The following is a 25,364-nucleotide window of genomic DNA, read 5'->3' on the forward strand; positions in this document are numbered from 1 at the left end:
AAAATATGCCACGGTCAGCATGTGTTAAAGGGAAATCTTGCCTGACAAATTTGTTGGGAGTTCTTTGAAGAAATAACAGACAGAATAGACAAAGGAGAGTCAGTGGTTGACGTTTTGCAGGCCCAGGACTGGAAGGGTTAACATACGAGAAGTTTTTGATAACTCTGGACCTGTACTTACTGCAGTTTCAAAGAATGGGAGGGATCTCATTGAAACCCATTGAATATTGAAAGCCAAGACTCAGGGTCTTGGACTATATTTTTTGTGCGGCATTAGTTTACTGTTATGTGTACTAAATGTGCCTCGTGTTGTGCGAGAATGTCGGTACTGTTTTTCACCTTGCCCCTGGAGTAACACACTTTCATTGGGCTGTATTTGAATTTGAATTCATTTAACTCTCACATCCATACCACAAGGTGGGGAGAGGGGGAAGAGTAAAAATCTTGTGTTATGACTCTGTTGCAATGTACAGACATGCAAATTTATAAGTCTAATGACGTAGCAAAAAGGTGCCTCGTAACCTGTCAGTCCTGGCTTTTATGCTGCAGTACTGTTTGCTGGACGGAAGCAGCTGAAACAGTTTATGGTTGGGGTGCACATACACATTTGGAAAAAAGCATCCTGGGTTCCAACACAATTATTAAAAGCAATACAAATACTCCTCAGCCAATTTTACTTCTAATGCACTGATTAGACCACTTTATATATTACAGCCTAATATTACAGCCAGAATTTGAGGGTAATAGATTGGCTGGCTAGCAGATGGCAAAAGGTAGGAATAAATGGGGCATTTTCTAGTTCGCTGCCAGTGACTAGTGGTGTTACACAGGGGCCTGTCTGGTGACTGCTTCTTTTCACATTATACATCAGTGATTTGGATGATGGAATTGTTGACCACATCTGTGGAAAATATAAAGATAGGTAGAGGGCCAGATAGTGTTGAGGAAGCAGGGACTCTTCAGAGGGACTTGTACAAATTAAAAGAATGGGAAAAGAAGTGGCAGGTGGAAATGGTCTAGGATAGTGTATGGTCACGGACACTGATAGAAGGAATAAAGGTGCAGATTATGTTCTAAATGCAGAGAAAATTCACAAATCATAAGTGCAAAGGGACTTGGATGTCCTCATTGAGACTAAAATATAAAAGCAAGGATGCAATGCTGATGCTTTATGAGGCATTCGTCACTCTGCACTTGGAGTATTGTAAGCAGTTTCTGGTGCCTCATCTTAAAAAAAAAAGTACTGGCATTGGAGAGAGACCAGAGGTGGTTCACAAGAATGAACCCAGGAATACAGGGGTTAACATGAGCATTTGATAACTCTGGACCTGTCCCCTCACTGGAGTTTAGAAGAATGAGGGTGGATCTCGTTGAGACCTATTGAATATTGGAAGGCCTAGATAAGAGTGGATGTGGTGAGGATGTTTCCTATAGTGGAAGAGTCTAGCACCAGAGGGCACAGCCTCACAATAAAGGGATGTCCCTTTTCAATAGAAATGATAAGAAATATCCTTATCCAGAGGGTGCTGAATCTGTGGAATTCGATGCCACAGATGGCTGTGGAGTTCAAGTCATTGGGTATATTTAAAGCAGAAATTGATAGGTTCTTGTTTAGTCAGAATGAAAAAGACTGGGGAGAAGGCAGGAGAATGGGGTTGAGAGGGATAATGTCAGCCATGATGAAATGGCAGAACTGACTCAAATAGCTTAATTCTGCTCCTTTGTGTTATAATTGACAGTGAGGTTACAACATGACCTAGATGAACTGGGAAGTGGGTCAAGGAATTGCAGATGGAATTTAACGGTGACAAGGACACTGTGTTGTAAGACAAGTTAAACCAAGACAAGACTGGAGCTGTAACAGGTAGAGCACTGGAGAGTATTATAGAGCAGATAGTCATAGGATTCAGGGAAATGGTTCCCAAAAGGTGACAAAATAAGTAGACTAGGATGACAAAGTTGTTTGGCATGATTACCTTCACTGGTAAAAGGCAATGGTTACAGAAACTGAAACAGCATGTTAAAAGTGTACGAGTGAAACCACACTTGCAATATCTTGTGCAGCTATGGTTACCCAGCTATACAAAAGTTACCAAGCTAGAAAGGTTGCGGGGTGTAGAAACAATTCATGAGGATGTTACCAGGAACTGAAGGGCTTGAATTATAAAGGAATGTGGGACTTTCACCCTCTCCCAGAGTTCAGGTGGTTGAGGGGTGATCTTACAGAAATATACAAAATCATGAGAAGTATAGATAAGGTGGTGTCACTCTTTCCACTCCACCTCCACCAAGATGGGGCATCTAAAACTCAGGATCAGGGAAGGTAATGGATCTAAAGAGGGAGGGGAAAAAAATTAAAATGGGGCCTGAAAAGCAATTTTTCCCCCATACAGAGGGTCATGGGGAAACAGATAGCTATGGCGAACAGACTACTGGAGGAAGGCAGGTATAACTGCAGTGTTTAAAATTATGGACAGATGCAGAGACAACAAAATCTAGAGAGATCCGGGCCAAACACAGACAAATGGGACTGGCTTAGAGAGACATCCTGGATGACATGGACGAGTTGGATTGAAGTGCCCGTGCCCACGCTGCACACCCACCTGCTCTCTCCAGATCTAAAGGTTGTTAAAGCCAAAAAATATTTTTCCTAATGCTGCAGAATCCTAGTTTTTCTACACTTTAGATTTCCAGTATTGGCCATTTTTGTTTTTACTTTCCAGAAAACAAATCTGCTTCATTTTACAATAGCTGACAATTTATCGATCCGTTTTTGTTCTGCTCCGACCCACCAAACTCAGACCTTGCTCATGCCTGCATGTTCAGAGGACTCTGCTTTAAAATTCACAGAACTACAACAAACCATTGAAATCAGTCCAGGCACAAATGGTCCAAAGATGGGTGACACAGTAGCACTGTGGTTAGCATTCCACTATGACAGAGCAAGTGACCCAAGTCCAATCCTGTTATTGACTATAAGGAGTTTACATGTTCTCGCCATGAAGGAATGGGCTTCCTCCCACATTCTAAAGATGTGCAGGTTAGTAAGTTAATTGGTCATGAGTATAATGGAGCAGTGTGGACTCCAAGCCAGAAGGACCTGCCAGTGCTCTCTCTCCAAATTAACAAAGCTGTATTTACTACAAATATCACAAAATGTAGGAAAAAAAATAGGAATTATCATCTAATCCTAGCTATACTAATCTCTCTTGCATTGATCCCCAGCCTACTGTACCTTTGCAATTCAAGTACTTGCAATTTTCTGGAAATACCCCAATGCAAATCGATAGGAATTTAGTTTTCATTCCTCCATATCACACCTCAAATCCAGAGTACTCAGAACCTGTAAATTCTCAAGCAGATTTCCAGTTAAATGATTTATGATTTGGGAAGAAAGACCAATTGCCATACCAGTTGCTCTTGATTTTTCATTTGATCTTCAGCCTGTTTGGCCAAGGCAGCTTTCGCTTCTTCTGCACTGCGACGCTCCTTTTCTAGCCTCTCAGCCTCCTCCTTTGCTTTTTTCCTTTCTTGCTCAAGTTCTAAAGCCCGTCGGGTTTGATCTTCTAGCTCTATTGGAAACAATTAAAGTAACTTTTGTTTTCATTCTTGAAAGCCAAAGAATTGTTGATACAATAATTTATACATGGAAATAAAGACATAGAAACATAGAAAATAGGTGCAGGAGTAGGCCATTCGGCCCTTCGAGCCTGCAATGCTTTCTCTCCATACCCCCGATCCTTTTAGCCACAAGGGCCATATCTAACTCCCTCTTAAATATAGCCAATGAACTGGCCTAAATAGACAAAATAGACCACCTACATAAAATTGCACCAATTTCACTATCAAGATAGGTTAACATTGAATTTAAAGGTTGAAACAATTGCCGATATTGAGCTAAACAATTTATGCAAGCGAGGCAGCTTTACAAAATAAGCCTCTTATCCAAGTCATCTCACCACAATTTTAATGTCTTAATAACAATTTGACATCCATCTAAGGAGCTGATTTGAATGGCTTGTATTCTTATACACTTTTGTTTACCGTGCCTTTCATCAAAAGAAAAAAATCTTCGCAGTGGACTTGACTTGTAAATTGCAAGGTACTGCTCAAGCTCCAAAACCAATTAATTGTTACCTCAGTACATCATTTAAATCCTAATTCCACTTATGGGAATATATTGATGCCCTCTCCCCAGGGTTGGGGAGTGCAACTTTAGAGGGAGCAGATACACAAGGAGATATTCAAAAAGAGACTGAGTGCTAACTTTACGGAGGATAGTGAGCTCCTGGCTGAAGGCAGGTACAGCTGCAACATTTTGAACACAGAGCAGCACAGCCGGCTCAGGCCTCTTGGCCCGCAAGGTGCTGACCTTTTAACCTACTCCACAATCAATCTAGCCTAGTGGTCACCAACCTTTTTAAGCCCAAGATCCACTACCTCAGCCTTAGTTCAAGGTGAGATCGACCCCAGAGCAATTAATTACATGCATGCGCACCAGGGCAGAAAAAGACCGGAAGTAAAATCCCACAACCCGGAAGTAGAAATAACGTATGAACACCAGGGATACCCACCCTTTTATGCACTGAGAACCGGTTTAATATTGACAATATTCATGCCGACTGGCTGACCAAGGGGGGTGGGGGGGGGGAGGGGGGTGTTAAACACGACGGGAATACAGCGATACTCGAAGCAGGTTCCTTATGTCCAGTCTATTCCGCAGCTTTCGCGGCTCTCGGCACTTAGCTTCTGTCCCACTTGCTCACAAAACTCAACGCGTTAGTCTTTAAGTGCAGGGTGCTTGGACTCAAGGTACCGAAGAAGTTTTGAGGGCTTCATTGCCTCGGGCAGCCTCCCGGCCCGAACTCCAGCCTCCCGCTCGCCTGCCGCCAGACGCCTTGGCCAGGTGCGATTGGTCGTGGGTCAGGTGAGAGGACAAAGTCAGGGCCGGAGGTCCCTGTACCGGCGGGCGGCAGTCGTAATCCGAAGAGAGCGATCGAGCGAGCAAGGAATGTAACAGGGAGCGGGCCCCCCCCCCCCCCCCATAGGATCTATTGGCCGACAAAAGTTTGTTTCAGTAGATTGCAGCGCGGTAGCTGTTCTGCTACTTACAAAACGCTGAGCCCGAATGAGGTCTGCGAATATATTAGCACCAGATTCCCCACGAATGTTCGGTGTGCTAAACAGGTTCAGAGGCAGTTCTCCACACCAGGTGCGACAGCACTTCCCGCCGGCCACCCGAGGCCAACCAATGATCCCTGGCGCGAGGGTATCACTGCGTTTAGGCAACTGATGACCTCGCGTGGGTTCAAGTTCAACAGTGGGCTGACACGGAATGAGGAAAAGTATAGTGTTTCCTCGCGGCCCGGTGGTTGGGGACCACTGAATTACACTGTGTAGTGTGGGGGAGCTACACGCATGCGCACTGGGCAGAAAGAACGGAACTAAAACCCTGCAACCCGGAAACAATCTCTCAACAGTATTTGTGCATTTATTTTTCTTTTTTTCTCGGGATCTACTGGGAAAGTCTCAAAGATCGACTAGTCGATCGCGATTGACGGGTTGGTGACCACTAATCTAGCCCATCATCTTACACATCGCACAGCCATCTATCTTGTTTACATCCCATAGCCTAACAGTCTCTTAATGATCACATTGTGTCAGCCTCCAGTCCAAAAAGAAAGACCTCAACCTTTCTTCTAAAGGCATATTCTCTCACTCAAGCAGCATCTTGGCAAATCTCCTCTGCACCCTCTCTAAAGCTTCCAAATCCTTCCTATAATGAGGCAACCAAAACTGAACTCAATACTCCAAGAGTGGTCTGACCAGCGTTTTATAGAGCTGCAACATTGTGTCAAGGCTTGAACTCAATCCTTTGACCATGTTGAGCACACTGTACAGCTTCTTAACCACTGTATTAACTTTGGGATCCATAAACTTGGATCCCGCGATCCCTCGGTTTCTCCACATTGCTAAGAAACCTGCATTCATCTTGTACTCTGCCTTCAAGATTAAGGAAAACTCCAAGGTGATTGTCACATACATGATGACTTGAGTGAGGGTAGGAGTGACCAGGAATAAATAGAGAAACATGCCTGGAAGAGGAGGTGGTGGTGGTAGGGGAGGTTATTAATGAATAAATGTTCACCAGTGAGAGGGACCTCAATGAATGTGAATACACTATCCGTAACACCACCACCCTTCCTGCCGTGGGTGTCCCTGATGGCCTTTAAGAGGACCTAGTCTCTCCCTACTCTCCCCTTTACTGTTAATACCTTTTGGGATTATCTTCATAATTGACTACCAAATCCATCTCCTACCCTCCTCTTGTCCTCCTCATTTCCCTCTTAAGATTGCTCTTAAACTTGTACTCATCAAGGGATAAATTTTTTATTAGGGCCTAAAAGCAATGCAGGCTTTCTTTTTCCTTGATGGCTCTCATCAGACAGACTTCCCTGAAGTTGCCATTTCTACCCTAACAAGAATCTACTGCCCCTGGTAAAACATTTGTTGAAGTCTCCCACTTGCCATGTATTCCTTTGCGTTTAAATAGTCACCCAGTCGACTCCAGCTAGTTTCTACCCAATGCCCTCAAGGCTGACCCTGCTCCAACTCACGACTTTAACCTGTGGACTTGTTCCATCGCTTTCCACAGTTATTTTTAAAATAATAGATTTGTGACCAGTGGATCCAAAGTGCTCTCCAACTGCCACTTCAGTTACTTGGCCCACCTTGATCCCCAGTATTGCTCCTTCCCCAGTGCCCCACCTCCAAATAATGCCCCCTTCCTGTTGTGTCACATAGTCTGCAGCTCAGGGTACAGCTCAACATCTATGAGTCTGCTTTGAAATCACACTGGAGTCCAGGAGCTCCCACCCAGTTCAGCCATGTCACCTGTTGTACTGTTTACATGTTTTAATCAACTAAACTTTTTCTGGCTGCTTTTATTTGAATTACTTTCAGATAATCAGCAAACAATTCCCCAATACTTGGAACTGAATGCTGCACTCTTTTCCATTAGAGCTTAAAAAAGTCTGTAAGAAAATCATTAAACATCTACTCAACTCCCATCAATTTTCCACTTCTAAACCAATGCATCTATTCAGCTGCTATCCATCCTTTCACTGCCATTCCTTCCCACTGAAAAGGTCCTTGCTTAAGCATTGCTCATGCCCATGATTACTAGACTGCAATCTAAAACAGCCGAAAAAAATTTGAGTTGCAAGGTTACATTGTACAAGAGGCAGGCCATTTACCTTTCTGGGCTTTTAAAGTCTGCTCTTCGATTTGTCTAAGTCTCTCCATGAGTTCTTCCTTTTCATGTTCTATCCTCTCTTTTTCCTTTTCTGCCAGTTCTCTTTTCTTTTTCTCATTTTCCAATTGTGCCCTTTTAAAACAAAATTGATAAAGGATCAAAATTAATAATGCGTTTTAAATTTGTTAACTGTAATAAAAGGATTGTTTCCTCCCCCCCCCCCCCCACCCCACCAAAAAGTGAATCTGTATATATCGGGGGGAATGCAAAGGAAAATCAGACATTGATCCCAGCTTTGAGATAAGACAAGATATATCAAAGGAATAAGAGCATGATGGGGAGAAAGTGATGAAATTAGAAGTTGCACCAATCTGAAAATGGCTTCAAAGTCACACAGATAAGGATCGATTAAAGGAAGTTTTTTCTATAAGTACTGAAAATCTAAGTTTTAGTCAGTCTGTCTGGCAGAGGAAAGGAATCCTGACATTTAAGGCAAGTTGTCTTCATTAGAATTGAATTAGTATACTGGCCTAAGCTGTGCCAGTATCTTATTTATTTAGGATACAGTCACCAATTATCAGAAAGGAGCAAGTAAATGGAATTAAATCCAAGGTAGGAATGAAGCATTAAACTTGAATTTAAACACCAAAACCGTAAACAGCGAAGGGGTCCAGAGAATGGTCAGGAGACATGATAGGCTTGAACCAAAGTGTAAGATTTCCATACAATTGGGAGGAAGCATAGAGAGTATGGTTTATCCATGAACTTCAGAATAAAAAAGATGAACTTGAAGAAATAGTTGAAACAGAAGCCCAAACCAAGTGACAGACTTTTTAAAAAAAAAGTGAAAAAGAAAGACAATTCAATCCAAAGATACAGAACAGAGATGGACAAAGATATAATGAATGACATAGACAAAACAGATAATCTGCAATTTATACTCCAGCCAATTTACAGTTAGAAGGTAGAAACAATATCCAGAACTCAAGAATATCCATTGTAAGATGTTGTTTTTCAAAACTGTCCAAATTCCTGACTGCATAATAAATTTTCTCCATTCAAAGCTTCAATTGTATAGCTCTTGTAACTAACTGTATGCATTCCAGTTACTAAGACAATATTTATGTAACGGGGGTTTTTTTCTTTTTCTTTGTTACTGTGTATGTAATCAAAATGGCGTCTTTGTTTGTTACAAGTAGGAATCCTGGCGCCTGTCTTAATGGTAGGAATGCTATTGTCTTTGTTATGATAAGTGCTGGAAGCTTGTTTGGGACTGTAAACTGATTGTTGGTGGGGGACTTTTGGGAGTCGGCGCGATGGAGTGAGAGAGAGAGGACGGGGTGCTGGAAGCTGGGCGACGGTACGGACCCCGAGCGGGGGTCCCCGGCCCAAGGTTTTCGGTGATGAGAGGAGACGGAGACAGAGGAGTGTGGAGCGACTGGTCGACCACCGTGGGGGTCCCAGGAGGCGGGTCGAGAAATTCGGATGGGATCGAATACCAGAAGACTTCAGTAATTGAGCTCCAACGATTGTGCACGAAGTGGTTTGGACTTTGATAAGTTTGGCGCCTTTTCTTTTTCTTCTCTTATTCATATATACTGTAGCGTTAGTAATCGCTTAGATATAGTAATCGTTATAAATTGTACTCATTTAATCGCATAAGGTGTACTGTGTGTTTCTTTGGGCGAGGCGGGGACATCACACAGCATCCACACCAGCTGATTACCCAGTTTGGCGGGGCCGAAGGCCGCTCCCCCTAAACTAGAACGAGTTTGAGCGATGCCTGAGGTGACCCAGGGGTTACATTGTGGGTGCGATCGTCCGGGATTGATTTCTGTGGAAGCTGTGTGATCGCCCTCTTTGAATTGTGTCTGCGGCGAAGAGCTGGTGTGCCTTTGTGGGTGTGCGATTGCTGGTTATTTCTGTATGTGTGTTGGGTGTGGTAGTTGTTGGTAGCCCGGAGGTCGTCGTTCGAGTTCCGACTAGCGCTGACGAAATGGTGGTGGTGCCATGGGGTGTCCGTACTGTTTGGAGAGTGAGGTTGGGATTTTTCAGCTATGGCGGTGGGCTCCGCCGGGTTGTTGGGATAATGTCCAGCCCTAAAGGGGCGGAGACGTGGGCGGAGCAGACCTCTCAGTTGTTGGGTGAGTGGCAGTGCTTGACTGCGGGAAGGCGACAGGGATTGGTTGAAAGTTTGAGTAGGCGGGTTGGTAGCGTTGTTAGAACTGTCGGGCGCAATTACCTCGAAGTGACAGCTGCCAGTTCTGGGAACGTGTGGGAAAATGCGTGTGGTTCGACTGGAAGTCAAATACCGCAGCTGGGGGGCTTATCATATCCGTGGCAGGAGATTGGTGGGAAGTTTTTAGGGTATCCCTTTTGGTTAGGAGGGCAGATAAATTGCTTGCGGAGACAGGGGGATCTGTCAAGGGGATCAGTTGTTCCGTTGATCCGAGAGATGTCGGGAAACTTAGAGGAGGCCCAGTGGGGGAACGGCTTGGGGTCTCTGGGGGAGCACGTTCCCAGCAATGTACCAAGGAACTCCCGCAAGGAACAGACCCTATTCCTGAAGGCTTAGAGGGACCACGCACTCAGGTGTTGTTACGGATGGATGGAGGTCAAGTTAAAGCCATCCTCGGCACCGGGGCACCGGTTAAGTTGCTGTACAGTTTGTTTTATAACCGTTTTTGGAAGCCTTTACCCTTGATGACATTGACGACACTGGAGATTTGGGGTACCAGTGCCGGTGATTATAAAGACGACGGTTGTTGGTCAGTGAAAATGGAGTTCTTAGAGGCAAATGTGGAGGTGACTGAGGTTCGTGAATCGTTGATGCTGATGTGTCCGGACACTGTTGAGACGGGCAGCGTTTCGGTTATGGAGAGAACCAATATCCTGTTGGTGCGCTTGGGGGCCTGCCCGGAGGAGGCGGGTGAGAGCTGTTTGGAGGCATTATCGATGCACCCAGAGTTTCGAGCTGCTTGTGCGGACGTGTGTAGCAGCATTGGGCCGATACCGAATTCAAACCAGAGCCGGTGGTGGTATGGCCTGGAGGAGTATCTGAGGGTGAGGCCCTCTTAGTGGACGCTGCGGAATACCACCAGGGAGGGGAGTTGACTGCTGAAGACACCTCGGTGAGGCAGAGGTTGCGGCAACTGGCCCCTACAGCGTGGCAGACGTAGGCAGCGTGTGTGTGGATTATATTGGGCCGTAGAGGTGATGGCCTATCTGAGTGGTGCGAAGAGGTTTAAGGTGCTGGATCTGAGGAGTGGATGTTGCCAGATCCCAATGAGTGAGGCCGCCAAGGAGAAGACGGCGGTTAAAAGTTTCCTAGGAGTCTTTCCGGTCCAAAAAGATACCACAGGGTATCTCCGGAGCCCTTGCAACCTTCCTGCAGGGCATGTGGAAGACCATGGGGTGTGGAGGCGTTTGGAATTTTGACGTATGTGGATGATCTCCTGGTATTTGGATTTGCCTCAGGAGAATATGAAGTGAGGTCGTTGCCGGAGCGGCTGAGAACTACAGAGTTAGTGTTTTCTGGACACGTGCCAGGGCTGGCGAAGGTCGCAGCTCGTGAGTGTCTGTCTCTACGGAATCAAGTTTGAAATGAAGACTGAGAGACCGGAGAGAGTGATCTGGAACCATTTGAAAGACTTACAAGTTGGAGAGAACGAAGAAAGTTGTTTGACTGAGAGCCACAGCGAACAGAGCCTGGAGAAGGGAGTTTGCGGAGGTGAAGAAATTGCGGACAAATCTTGGAAGGGGGAAGCGGTAGCTTGAAGGGAACCTGAAGATGACCATCGACAGTTCAAATGAAGTGCAAAACCTGAAGGTTGATCTGGAAGAAGTCATGAGGAGAAAAAAAAAGAAGCTGGAGAGAAGTGCAGTGAATACTGAACTGGAGGGTGACCAATCGTTAACTGCTGCTTTTCAGGTCAGGGTGGAAGAAGCTGTTGGAGTAACTGCATTCCAGATTGAGATGGCCGGGATGCGGGAGTCAGAACTGCTGAGCCAGGGGCCAGAGAAGATGATAATCTCAATTGCAGGAGGCTGAAGAGACTGCAGGAGCAGTGCAGGTCACGTGTTTCCGTTTGGAGAAGATCAAACAGCAGCTACCGATCGAAGAAATGAGGATGAATACGGATTCAAAGGCTGATGGCTGGATGTGTGGTACATGCTGCCTTTTGCTGACTTTCCCTCGATTGAGGACGAGACCTTTGGCCCTTCTTCCACTGAGTCAGGTGTAGTGGGGAGGGTTAGCTGTGTGCAGTGTGGGGTATGAGTGAGAGGTTGAAAGAGGAGTTGGTAGTGGACCCAAGGTATCCCCAGCTGTGTCCTAGCCTAAGGGTTTAGGTGAGGGGGGGTACGGAGGTCTCAGAAGGGTTAGGGAACGCCCAGATAGTTGGCCTATATAGCGCCTAAGGAACAGGGCGTGAGGTTTACTGTGTGGGGAGGAGATGTCACTGCTTGTGCTTGGGTTACGGTGTGTTGGCAGGAAAGGTGACGAGTTATCTAATAGTCATGAGGACATGACTTTTATTTGGTGGGGGGAGAGTGTAACGGGGGTTTTTTTCTTTTTCTTTGTTACTGTGTATGTAATCAAAATGGCGTCTTTGTTTGTTACAAGTAGGAATCCTGGCGCCTGTCTTAATGGTAGGAATGCTATTGTCTTTGTTATGATAAGTGCTGGAAGCTTGTTTGGGACTGTAAACTGATTGTTGGTGGGGGACTTTTGGGAGTCGGCGCGATGGAGTGAGAGAGAGAGGACGGGGTGCTGGAAGCTGGGCGACGGTACGGACCCCGAGCGGGGGTCCCCGGCCCAAGGTTTTCGGTGATGAGAGGAGACGGAGACAGAGGAGTGTGGAGCGACTGGTCGACCACCGTGGGGGTCCCAGGAGGCGGGTCGAGAAATTCGGATGGGATCGAATACCAGAAGACTTCAGTAATTGAGCTCCAACGATTGTGCACGAAGTGGTTTGGACTTTGATAAGTTTGGCGCCTTTTCTTTTTCTTCTCTTATTCATATATACTGTAGCGTTAGTAATCGCTTAGATATAGTAATCGTTATAAATTGTACTCATTTAATCGCATAAAGTGTACTGTGTGTTTCTTTGGGCGAGGCGGGGACATCACACAGCATCCACACCAGCTGATTACCCAGTTTGGCGGGGCCGAAGGCCGCTCCCCCTAGACTAGAACGAGTTTGAGCGATGCCTGAGGTGACCCAGGGGTTACATTTAAATGGCAGTTTCCAGGCCTCATTTCTCCCCAGCTGCTGAAGCACCAATTTCTGTAGCCAGAGCCTTGATCACTCACCAGATTTCACAATCAGATTAAATCTCCCCCTTGCAAGCATAAATAACTGTACACGAAAAATGCTGTCATATTCACTTGTTGTCAAAGTTCAATCCAAACAGTGGTGGGATGTGGGAGTGGTTAGAGGAATTTTTCCAGAGTGTGGACTGAGAAGGCCAATATCTAATTGCCACTTTCAATTTCTGGTGGGAGCTGGTGTCACCATTGTGGCTTATGAGAGTCAGTCAGTGACTAACATAGTCCGTCAGACCCAGTAAGTTCAGGCTTTTTTCTGACAATCTGATAACCCCACCATCACCTAACGTGACACTGAGTTTGTAATTAGATCCGTAATGAACAGAATTCCTGTCCTTCCTCTGGATTCATTCTGAGTCCATTCTCTGTATTACTGCAGTACATCACCAATCTCTTTAAATACTAGTTTTTTTTTAACTGCTTACATGGATTTGAAGTTTTGTTATCAAAAGTATTATTCAAAAGGGTAATAACATCCTCTTAATCGAGATGGGAGATTAAAGACAAGAGTCAAATCAAAGTCAACACATCGTACAGGCTGACTAACTTACCTTTCTAACTGCTTCTGATGTTTTTCCTCTCTGGCCTGTGCTTTCATTTGCTGTACTTCAATAGTGTCTGGTTTTCTCCTTCGCATATACAGCTCATGATTTCCCATACAAAGTGCTAGAATTCGTTTGTTGATCCGCAGGCGTGGAGCATAAAATACAAAATCCTAAATAAAAAAATTTAACAAAAATCAAACTGAAGGAACTGACATCACTGGCATCTATGGAGGGGAACAAACAGTCAACGTTTCAGGTCAAGGCACTTCATCAGGTTCCGACAATGCTGCCCAACCTGAATTCCTCCAGCATTCTGTGTGCATTTAAGATTTCCAGTATCGGCAGAATCACTTGTGTTTATATGCATCTTCTCTTCCCACTTGCTACTTAAATGCTCACGAGACAATAATTAAGAGTGGCATGAGTTCACAGAGCTTTGATCTGATCTGTTGGTGTGGGATTGTCTAGCTGTCTCCTACATGGCCCAAGAGTCGTAGCTTCACCAGGTTAGCACTGATTTGACAGATCTCCTTCACTTCTTACTATGGATTAAGATTAAAAACCACTGCACAATTTAGAACTGGTGTCACTAGTTAAGCAAATGCGGGAAAATGGGGAAAATAGCTGAACAGAGGAGCACTTTCAGTAATAGGCCAAGACAACAATGCTGCTCCAAAGAGCACTATGTGGGGGTAATTCTTAACCTCGACCAATAGCGTCTATAATCAGTCAACCTATAGCCAGGGAAGTGATTACCTCCTCCGGTTATACTGTTATTAACCTGCTCACTACAGTTCTGTTTACCACACCCTATCATGAACAACCTGTTCAATACCATCGTCACTTATCAGAACAGTGTGAATACACACCCACTATATAATATTATAGTAATTCTTGCACTTCCATCTCAGAGTGAACTTGGAAATCTTATCATCTTTGTCTTGCAAGCCTTGTACATTTTATTTTTCTTTAAAAAGGTAACTTGTCCTTTCATTCTTTCTTACTTCTCTTCTAATATTTGCATATCTGCACACCTGTAATGCTACTGTGACACTGTAATTTCCCTTGGGATCAATAAAGTATCTGTCTAAAACCAAGTTAAAATTAAGAAATTCTCTATAGACACAAAGTTTCAAATTTCTTTCACAATGGCACTGAAAATTTTCCCACCGATTTACTTTCTCAGAGATCCGCAGCCTAATATTTTAAAACTTTGGTTTTGCAGCATCAACAAACAGAGCATTGAGGATAAACTAAGTAAACGGTGAGGCAAACCGGGATAGGCCAGCAACTGAGCAGATAAAACATGGCATGAAATTATCTTTTAGTAGTTTTTTTTAAAAAATAGAATTCATTTTTGAAAAAGTGGAGCAATTAGCAAATGGGCCAAGCTGACCTGAACCCATGCACGCACAATGCCCATTCGCACTGACTTCTCAACTCCGAGGCTGAATCAGCTTAACCTGCTGAGTCAGTAGAAAAAAAAGTTGCCACTAAACTGACAGTGGGCCTCAGCATACCCTGAGGCTGCACCCCCATAATTAAATGGTCAGAAATGCCCAAAATATATTCAGTTTAAAAAGTTTCAGCCATTTTCAAAATGAGTCAAAATAAAGCAAAAACAAAAATGGCATTTCTCCATGCAGAAAGTAACATCATTCAAATGAATGGAAAGGAGATCAAGTTTCTACAAGCAGTAAGTTCTTGATCGTGCACTCCCGCCCTCAAACAGACCATCCACTCGATTTTTGATCCTCAAAAGAGTTCTGAGCAAATGATGAAAAAGGCACAACACACAAACCAAATTATAAGGCCTACTTTGTCATAAAAGGTACTAAATGTTCTGTTCCCAGAGAAAATATGAGATTAGTGAATTCCTGTTTAAGGATCAAAAATATTTGTAACTGATTTGATTCCAAAGATGAATATTAAGTAATAAATACTTACAGGTGCCTTCTTATCAATAGGTTTTATGACAAACTTTTTGTCATTGAAGGATATATTTCTTATTTCACTCCAAGGAAATCCTATTTTTGGTGTCAGTCTGTTGAGTAGTAATTACAAAAGGCATTAGACAAAAGTGTATTCTGACTTTTTTCTTACACTGAATAGATGAGAGGTCTGCACTCACCCCTCACGGTCTACTTTTGTATTCAAGATCGATTTTTGGCATACAATTCTTTCAAAAGCAAATTTTTTTTCAAAATGTAATTAAACATTTCCCAAATATAACTCTACAAATCAGGACATGTCTAATACTTAGCTAACAGAAAGGTCATCTGTAAATTACACTACTGGCCAACATTCATCTGCCCACCCTACTCCCAGTGATTTGAGGATAAAAATCTCCAACTGAGTTTTTAATTGCCATGCTACAGAGTGAAATAACTCTGCTTTGAGAAGGGTGGGGAAGCAAGTGTACAGACGATTGGGAAAAGAAAGCCGAATGCAAATCTCGGTGACAGAGTACAGATTTATGCAGGGGAAAACCGAATGGGTGCAAGATCTAATGTATAACCAAACTACTTGCAAGCCAGATGGGAATCAAGGATTGTGTCATTCCAGAGTAACAAGTCCACTGGAATCTAGAGCTGCAAGTCACCTAGGCAAGCTCTCACTTGAGAAGATCGCAGAAGAGGTGAACTGAAGAGGAGAAATACAATGAGTAGAGACAGTGTAGGAGCTGACCTGGACCTGTCAAAAGACTGCAGATCTATGGGTTTGATAGCAGTTGCACAGTGGAGGTGGGCAGAGTGTGACAGAGCACAGGAATCTAGACATTCAACAAGGGGAATTGAAATGAAAACACAAAAAGGCCAAATTGCATGACGCACAGGGAAAAGGGGAGAAAATTTCAGATCCAGAAGGGGGATAGAACAAAGATATTCAAAATGATGAGGTGGGAGCCAAATGTCAGGGGAATAGAATGGAAAAAAATACACAAGGATATAGGCCCAATTGACAGTACGATGCCAAGCACTGGAAAGATCAGGGAGTCACCATACGAATATGTCAAATCAACGATATCAATGCAAACATGACTATGAAGAGCACCCTCAAGAGCAAGCAGATGTTCTGGTATGAATTTGAAGGATTATGGATCTTTGGCACTATCCAAGGAAGCAGTAAAGAATAGGAAAATTCAGGAGCTGTTTTCAGTGTGCCCATTGATTGGAAAGGATAGCAATATGCAACTGTGAAAAAGTCAGAATTAATGCTTGCTAACAAGACATGTAGTAATGTTATTACTCCTCCACTGACCTTCCACTAAAAGAAAATTCATTTGATTCACATTTATTCTAGATACATTATGCCATTTGTTTAAATATAATTTGTCATCTTACTTATCGTCATGTTCATAGATGTTAAGTCCAAGAGCATCAACACCGAGCCACAGTTCTGTTCCCTTTTTGTTCTTAATTTCAAAGTAATTCACACCGTACATTTCAAGATCTTGAGCAATTTTGAGGTATTCCATCATTGAATCTTCCCTATTAACAGTAAAAATAATTATTCTATAGCACTATCAATTGAGAAAGTAGGCATGGCAGACAGGCCATTAATCGAATCACAGATTTGAAACAATCTCAACTAATCTAGCCCCATTTACAACTAATTGATCTAGTAATATCCTTATGCCCAGACCTCATGAAAATGCCGTTAAAAGGTTTGTGGATTGATGGGGTGTGGAAGGAATTACATTTCTTATGCTACAATGTAGTTCAAAATGCTGAAAGTTGTCCAGAACAATTTTATAGACAGTGTGGACATTACAATAACCTCCTCCCCTTCCCTTTCTTCCATGGCCTTCTGTCCTCTCCCATCAGATTCCCCCTTCTCCAACCCTTTATCTCTTTCACCAATCAACTTTCTAGCTCTTTACTTCAACTCCCTCCCCCCTTCCAGGTTTCACCAATCACCTACTAGCTTGTATTTCTTCCTCCCCTCCCCCACCTTCTTACTCTGACTTCTCATCTTTTTTTCTCTAGTCCTGATGAAGGGTCTCGGCCCAAAACATAGATTGCTTACTCTTTTCCAAAGTTGCTGCCTATCCTGCTGAGTTCCTCCAGCATTTTGTGTGTGTTGCTTTGCTTTCCAGCATCTGCAGATTTTCACTTGTTTTTGATTACAAGTTATAATTTGTTTTTGCTGTGTCCAGGTACAAAGACTACAATGGCTTTTATAGCAAAGCCAGATATTGGTGGAGTTAAGTGGGGGGGTTAACTCAAACTACCTGCGTCTCAATGTCACCAAGACCAAGGAGATGGTGGTGGACTTTAGGAGATCTAGGCCTCATATGGAGCCAGTGATCATTAATGGAGAATGTGTGGAGCAGGTTAAGACCTACAAGTATCTGGGAGTACAGTTGGACGAGAAGCTAGACTGGACTGCCAACACAGATGCCTTGTGCAGGAAGGCACAGAGTCGACTGTACTTCCTTAGAAGGTTGGCGTCATTCAATGTCTGCAGTGAGATGCTGAAGATGTTCTATAGGTCAGTTGTTGAGAGCGCCCTCTTCTTTGTGGTGGCGTGTTGGGGAGGAAGCATTAAGAAGAAGGACGCCTCACGTCTTAATAAGCTGATAAGGAAGGCGGGCTCTGTCGTGGGCAAAGTACTGGAGAGTTTAACATCGGTAGCTGAGCGAAGGGCGCTGAGTAGGCTACGGTCAATTATGGAAAACCCTGAACATCCTCTACATAGCACCATCCAGAGACAGAGAAGCAGTTTCAGCGACAGGTTACTGTCGATGCAATGCTCCTCAGACAGGATGAAGAGGTCAATACTCCCCAATGCCATTAGGCTTTACAATTCAACTGCCAGGACTTAAGAACTTTTTTTTTAAAGCTATTATTAATGCTTTTTGAGTTAGTGATTTAGATGCATATCATATTATTACTGAGTTAAGTATTGTATGTAATGAGTTTTTGCTACAACAAGTGTATGGGACATTGGAAAAAATGTTGAATTTCCCCATGGGGATGAATAAAGTATCTATCTATCTATCTATCTATCTATTGCCAATCTTAATAACGTCTGCTGCCCACAGATAACTTGCTACCTGCATCATTTTCTGTCTCAGTTTGTTCAGACAAATAAAAGTTTTTGTATTACTAATACCAGTCTTTTTCCAAGCTCCCAAAAATCTTTCAAAATTATCACCATTGCATATTCACATTTCTTAACTTTGTCTATTAAAGTTACTTGATTCATTTTCCATTTATTCAAACATGAATTAAATGTATTTGGATTACAAGTTGAAGCCTCTATTAAAGGTCATCTTATGAATGCTCCATGCAATCTCTTTGGCAAAAGAAATCTTCTGGGGTTGGTTAATCATCCACCTAGTATGGAAATATACTGTAATTTCCATTGCATTAAAGTACAGAAATTACTATCATTACATGTGGAGGTCAATGCAATGGATAAACAAACATTCTAAATAGGAAACTAGAATGAGGGATATTATAAGGCTAATTTACACAATAAGACTCATCTTCTATATTCTAGTTAAAATTATTTATGAATAGCAGGAACAGATTTGTAATGCTCCATCCAAAATTAGCACAATAAACATTCATTGAGAGGCCCACAGCAAAACATACTCAATTCTTTCAGACACCTCAGGATGTGAATATAACTCAATGAGCTTTACCTTAACATTCCTCGATGTTCTTCATGCCATGTCTGTATCCTGTCTTCCCACTGTTCTTTTGTTAACTTGTGCTGTTCCAAGACACTGACAAAGAGCATGTAGTACAAACATGAAAGGCATCGAGGAGACCACTTTTTATTGTTTAATATTGTTCATTAATATATTAATCCTGCGGCAAAATTTCTGGCATTTCAACAAGTAATATTAATTCCATGTATTAAAACAGGCTCAACAAAAATAAGTTTGATCTGTGTTAGAGAAGTACTTTTCAAACATCAGTTAAGTGGCAGAGGTGAAATTATTTATATAAAAAAAGAACACACCAACCAACTTTAGGTTTTAGTTCTTTCAAACCATACAGAAGCAACTCAGCAAATTTTGAATATAAGTCAGCAAATACACTTCAGTACAATCAGACCAAGGGAATTCAGAACTTCCATCAAAATGTTGAACAAAATGCTGAGTACTTATAACAAAACATTTAAAGTTTAATAGCTGCCCAGTTGGAATGGGTTTTTTAAAAAATTCTCAACTAATGTTATTGGAGCAGTTTGAGTGAAAGTCAGGTCTTAATTTCACATTATACCACTTCACAGCTAACTAACTCACATCTACAAATGGAGTTCATAATTTTCAAATTCAAAAACGCAGTGAGGCAAGACAGTCATAAAGTGCAGAATCAGGGTCTTTGTACCATCCTGACTATCTAAGCCAGAACTATCTGCCTACATCCGTCTAAACCTTTCCTATCTATATACACATCCAAATGCCTTTTAAATGCTGTAATGGACCTGCCTCAACCACTTCTTCTGGCAACTCAATCCATATATGGACCATCCTCTGGGTGAGAACGTTGCCCCTCAGGTTTCTATTAAATCTCTCCTCTCTCAAGCTACACACCTATGTCCTCATCCTTGATTTCCCAACACTGGGAAATTATTGTGTACAGTCACCACATCACTCACGATTTTAAACACTTAGAACACTTCCTCATTCTCCTATACTCCAATGAGCAACATACTTGTAAATCTCCTTAGTGCTTTTTCTAGCTTAACGGCATCTTTTCTCTAGCATGGTAACCATAACTGAACACAACATTCCAAATACTGTCTCGCCAACATCTTGTAAAATTGCAACATCTCACCTTCTGTAATCAAATGTCCTGACCAACATGTCACAAGCCTTCTCCAGCATCCTACTTTCCGTGAACACCTGCACATGTACTCCTAGGCTCCTGCTTTTAAAACACTTCCCAGGACCTTACCATTCACTGTAAGAGCCTGACTTGTTTCCCCAAAATGTAACACCTCACACGCACCTAAACACCATCTACCATTCCTCTGCCTGCTTACACAGCTGACCAGGGGCACCTCCAATTGCTGATTACCAACTTAATGTATGACACCTATTTTAGTGTCATCTGCAAACTTATTAACTATACCTTGCACATTAGCATAGATGACAGTGATTTGGATGGAAAACAGCAAGGGGGGGTGTCATAATTCAGATGGAATGCAAAAATCAAGCCCCTCAACTCAGGGCACTATTTGAAATTATGAATAGTCCGGGGACCCTAGCCACATAGACAATAGTTTCTTAATATCACCCCACTTCCTTTACTTTCAGTACTCCGGGTGGGAACTCCCAGGAATCAGTGGGGATTTCCATTTGTTCAAGGTAGCTCTTAAGGATTAAGGAATCTTTTCAACTGTCCACCCGTAATCTCTTCCCAAAGAGCTCTTCAGATATTTTTCTCCTCAGGCCAGCCAAAGACTGATGAAGGTGAATTTCAAGGTGGCACTCACTACGCAGTGTGTGGTCCACCATTGTGGAAAAACCCTACAGTAAACCATTATTGTAAGGAATCAGTGTAACAAAGCAGGAGACTTTCGCTTTGTGAGTGTCAAATGCAAGGCCCTTTCTCATGGGCTTCAAGCAAATGAGTCAAAGACAACATGGCAGTCTCTGAACATACAAACACAAGCATTAGCAACACACTGCAGTCTCGTCACACCAAAATTCTGTAAGGTCAATGATGACACAATTTTACATTCAGAATACATTTTGCTACCAAAACAAAGTGCTAAAATCTGAAAAAAAGGAAAAAGTTAAATTAAAAAGGACAAACATTTAGGATTGACAACCTTTCTCCCTAAAATACAGATCATCAATTCTCCTACCTAATGCACCACCATTCCTCTGCAGATGTTTTACCACACACACTTTAATATATATATTTTAAAAATCAAGCGAATATGGTAGTTCAGATGTTTAGCACCCATTGTTTGCTATTCCAGCTATTAAACAGCATCAATTTAATACATGCCTTTTTAGACAGCGTCTCAAGTATACACCACTCCAGGTCTTTGAATTTATAAGAGATTTCAACTCTTAGAACAGAGCAAAGAATCACTAGCATTTTAAACTACAGCTGGCAGTTTCAACACAGCAGAGTTAAGTGATGTTTGCTTTGGTAACATAAGCTTTTATAACAGCCCAGTTAGGAAGGCTATCAAGATGCTTCAGGCGCTCAAACTTGGTAAAGGAAAGGAAAGAGAGCAAGCAATAACTACTGGACATGAATCATGCTCGAGGTTTTGTTGCCACCCAAAATATTGCCAATGTATTGGTGCCCTAATCACAAAGTTATAAAGATGCCAACCTTTGTTTCTGACCATGTTGACCCCTGCCAAAAAAAAGGAGCCTTTTGAAGGAATTTCAAAATTGATCTCCTGCTTGCAACAGATCTATTTGTAATTGAAAATTATTCAAAGTTGAAATCAAAAGCAACTGACAAGCTACACAACTCAAAGCAGTTTGTGCATATTGTTTAAATACTGCACAAGTACTTCTGCATGCAGAGCTACAAGTAAAGAAATGCATGCCCAGTTAGATGCAATTGACTTTTATTGAGAAGAGAATGTCAGGCTGAGCGTTCCTCTAAATAAAGGAATCAAGGACCTCAAAAAATTCCACACAAAAAATTAAACCAAAGTTGTGGGTACACAGAGTAAAACTGAGGAGAAAACTAGTCAAAGGGCAAGTTAGAAGCAGCCAGTGATTAGTTACATCTTGAAGAACTTGATTAGTTGGGAACCTGGGAAGATCAAGGACTAAGAATATTTAATGCTTGCTTTCTTCCCCGCCCTTTACGATTTATGAGGTAGTGAAAAGTATAGTGTACTGCAAAACTTATAGTTTTTAAATCTATCGTCTGAATTCAAAACCTGATATTGAATTGAGTATTTTATTTTTCAAACCAATTTTCTACAAGTTCTACTACTTTGCATTATAAAAAATCCATATGCAAATGAATAATATAGAAACCAAGAATATATCAGAGAATTCAATGCCTTTGAAGACATTGGGAAGATGATTCAATCAAATACAACTCCCTGTCACATATGATTTATTGGCATGAATTTTCTGATTTTCACCAGCACCATTTAAAACAAATACCTCTGATGAGAACAAAAATATCTTGATTATGTAATCGGTGGACCTCCATTTTCATTGATGGTAAAACAATTAAATGTATCCAATTTTTAATTCAATTACAGTGTAACAAACATTTGAAAAAAATCTCCACTTCAAAGCCAACAATTTTAGCAAAAATCTACCTTCTCCTTCCCAAGTTAATCTGAAAGACGACAGGATATAACATGTAAACTTTGGCAGTTTTCAAGTGGGGAAGAAGTCACGACTTCTCTTAGATGTGTAACGACACACTTACATAATATTCTAAGCTGGGTTGATTTCTAGATCGTAAAGTAGACATAGCCAGATTAATTCACCAGGAGACATTTCAATACTTCTTAAATGGACATAATCCAGTTTTAAGATATTTTTCTAATTGGCTGTCTTTTGATATCCACCAAACTGTGGCTGTGTTATGAAAATAAAATATGTGGAGTTAGAAGCACATTCATTTTCCACAGAGCAGTTATTGAACACAAAAATACACTACAGAATCTTAATGCTACTTACCGTTGGGGAAGAAGTCTGTCACTGGCCAGGTAACCCGATTTATGGACTTCTTTGTTAAAGTCTGTATACTTGGCTTGCACAGCATATGAAGCAAGCAGGACTGCAGTTTCAGGTGGGCAGTAGATTTCATCATTTAGAATACCCTCCTTTACTTGTAAGAAGAATAGACGCTGTGTAATTTCTTGGATCAACTCCTCAGACACATCTTCTGGAAAGAACTTTGCTCTAAATTTAAACTGTAGTGGATTCTCTTTTCTTACATCCTGTTGAGTTACCTAGAAAATACACAAATTATAGAAAGTTCCCTCAGCTTCAACAGAGAGAACAACTGCACACTTCAGCTAAGCTCATAAAAGAGATTTTTGTGGGACCCCATAAAATTTGTGATCCCTTAACTGCATATTATTCCAATGTTTATACTTTACACGTAAAACCCACAGTGATATGCCTGCTGAATCATCAGGCCAAATTGTACAAACAGTGGAAAAGCGAATATTCCCTAGGTTAAGATACAAAACAAAACACTTCAGTGTTATTTATAAAAAGGATAGTCATGGATAAATAAACAAACCAAGGTGAACATTATTATCTGCTCATATTCCATTAGAATAGAGGGAGGAAGACAAAGAACAGCTAGAACTACTCAAACATTTTCTGGCTAGTTCAACCAAAACCAGAGGCTCAACTCTAAAGACTGACTATGAGGCCAATACTGGGCTCACTGACATTCATGAGGCATGCGAAAAACATGAATATAGGAAGTATAATAAGCAAGGTTGAGGATGACTCAACAAATGGTTTTATGAGTAGCAAGAAGGGCTACATCACAATACAGATCAGCTAGAAAGTTGGGCACAGGAATAGCACATGGAATTTAAATCCCAGCCAAGGAAGGTAATGCATCTTGCAAGGGAAAATAAGGATAGGACAAGCATAGTAAAATGATACTGCCCTATGGAGTGTTGATGAATGGGGGGCCTTGTGGTACATAAATTCCTGAAAAATTGGCACCACAGATGGAGAGGGTAAAGGCATAATTGGGGAACTGGAAAATAATGCTACAACTTCCTAAAGCATTGGTTAGGCCACACACTAAGTTATAAATGCAGCTCTTGTTGCTATTGCATTGAAGAGGGTGCAGAGGAGTTTCTGTGGAATGGAGCATTTCAGTTACAAGGAGAGAATTGAGAGGTTGTAAATTGATTTTCCTTTGAGCAAAGGAAGCCAAGGTAAACAAACATTAGGTAGGGATAGACAGGATAGATAACAACAATGGTTGGGAGTATCGAAGATAAGGCAGAGGATTAATGTGAGAGGTAGGAGACTGAGGTGACACAAGGAGGGTCTTTTTCTTTACTCAGCATGCCCTCCCCCCCCAACAGTGGCTGCAATCTAGAATATACTGCCCAAAGTGACGGTGGTTATACTCTTATAACATTGAAGCATCTCGATAAGTACTTCGATAATCATCAAGGCATAGTCAGCTATGAACCTAATGTGAGTAAACTGGGTTAGCATAGGTGGGTGCTTTTAACAGTGTGGTTTGAAGGGACCACTTCTATATTTGCAGCTGTGGCACCACACTAACCTTGTGCAGATGCCTCTTGATCTCAGAGTCCAGTAACAAAGTGGACTAACAGACGTGCTGGGATGTGTCACTCAGTTTGTCCTAGACTTAAGCTCTAGCAGCTCAAAAACTTTGCATACAAATGGCAAGACTCTTGGCAGTGTGGAGGATCAGCGAGATCTTAGGGTCCATGTCCACAGGAACTCAAAGCTGCTATGCAGATTGATGGTGTTGTTAATATGGCGTGTTGGCCAACTGTGGGATCGAGTACAAGAGCCATGAATTACAGTTACAGCTATACAAGACCTTGGTCAGACCCCAGTCAGACCCCGCTTGGAGTACTGTGTTCAGTTCTGGTCACCTCATTACAGGAAGGATACGGATGCTATAGAGTGCAAGGATGTTGCCTGGATTAGAGAGTACACTTTATGAGAATAGGTTGAGTGAACTTGACTTTTTCTCCTTAGAGTGACAGAGGATGAGAGAGGTGCATAAGATGAGAGGCATTGATCATGTGGATAGCCAGAGGCTGAAATGGCTAACACTAGGGGGCATAGTTTTAAGGTGCTTGGAATTAGGTACAGTGGGGATGTCAGGGGTAACTTATTCCACACAGAGAGTGGTGGGTGTGTGGAATGCACTGCCAGCAAAGCTGGTAGAGGCAGATACGATAGGGTCTTCTAAGAGACTCTTAGATAGGTACATGGAGTTTAGAGAAATTAAGGGCTATGTGGTAGGGAAATTCTAGGCAGATTCTAGAGTAGGTTACGTGGTCAGCACAACATTGTGGGTCAGAGGGCCTGTAATGTGCTGTAGATTTCTGTGTTTCTATGATGCCAGATCGCTTTATGTTTTCTGTCCACAACCAGCTGCACTTGGCCCAGTCTACAGCAAACATTATGGAAAAAACCCAACTACCAGAGCACCTAATGAAAAAGGTACTTCGAGAACTGATTAAACAGGGACCTTCTTGTGACTTGCAATAAATGTCAGTTAATCAGCATCTATTAAAATGCAAGCTCTTCATGTT

The 25,364-nt window shown here is 42.2% G+C and overlaps 1 protein-coding gene across 2 annotated transcripts in view; it reads right to left on the reverse strand.

Moving 5' to 3' along the window:
* The window catches only part of LOC140726815 (radixin), an 84,528-nt gene that overhangs the window by 22,511 nt on the left and 36,653 nt on the right, over positions 1 to 25,364 (reverse strand). For both annotated transcript variants that reach the window (XM_073043664.1, XM_073043665.1), the window contains exons 5-11: positions 22,768 to 23,042; positions 18,781 to 18,864; positions 16,472 to 16,618; positions 15,075 to 15,171; positions 13,134 to 13,297; positions 7,256 to 7,386; positions 3,411 to 3,571 (exon numbers count right to left, since the gene is read on the reverse strand). In XM_073043664.1, coding sequence (XP_072899765.1) covers positions 3,411 to 3,571; positions 7,256 to 7,386; positions 13,134 to 13,297; positions 15,075 to 15,171; positions 16,472 to 16,618; positions 18,781 to 18,864; positions 22,768 to 23,042 — 1,059 coding nt within the window. The remainder of the gene's footprint in view (positions 1 to 3,410; positions 3,572 to 7,255; positions 7,387 to 13,133; positions 13,298 to 15,074; positions 15,172 to 16,471; positions 16,619 to 18,780; positions 18,865 to 22,767; positions 23,043 to 25,364) is intronic.

This window comes from Hemitrygon akajei, chromosome 4 (genome assembly GCF_048418815.1).
Source record: "Hemitrygon akajei chromosome 4, sHemAka1.3, whole genome shotgun sequence".
NCBI lineage: Eukaryota > Metazoa > Chordata > Chondrichthyes > Myliobatiformes > Dasyatidae > Hemitrygon > Hemitrygon akajei.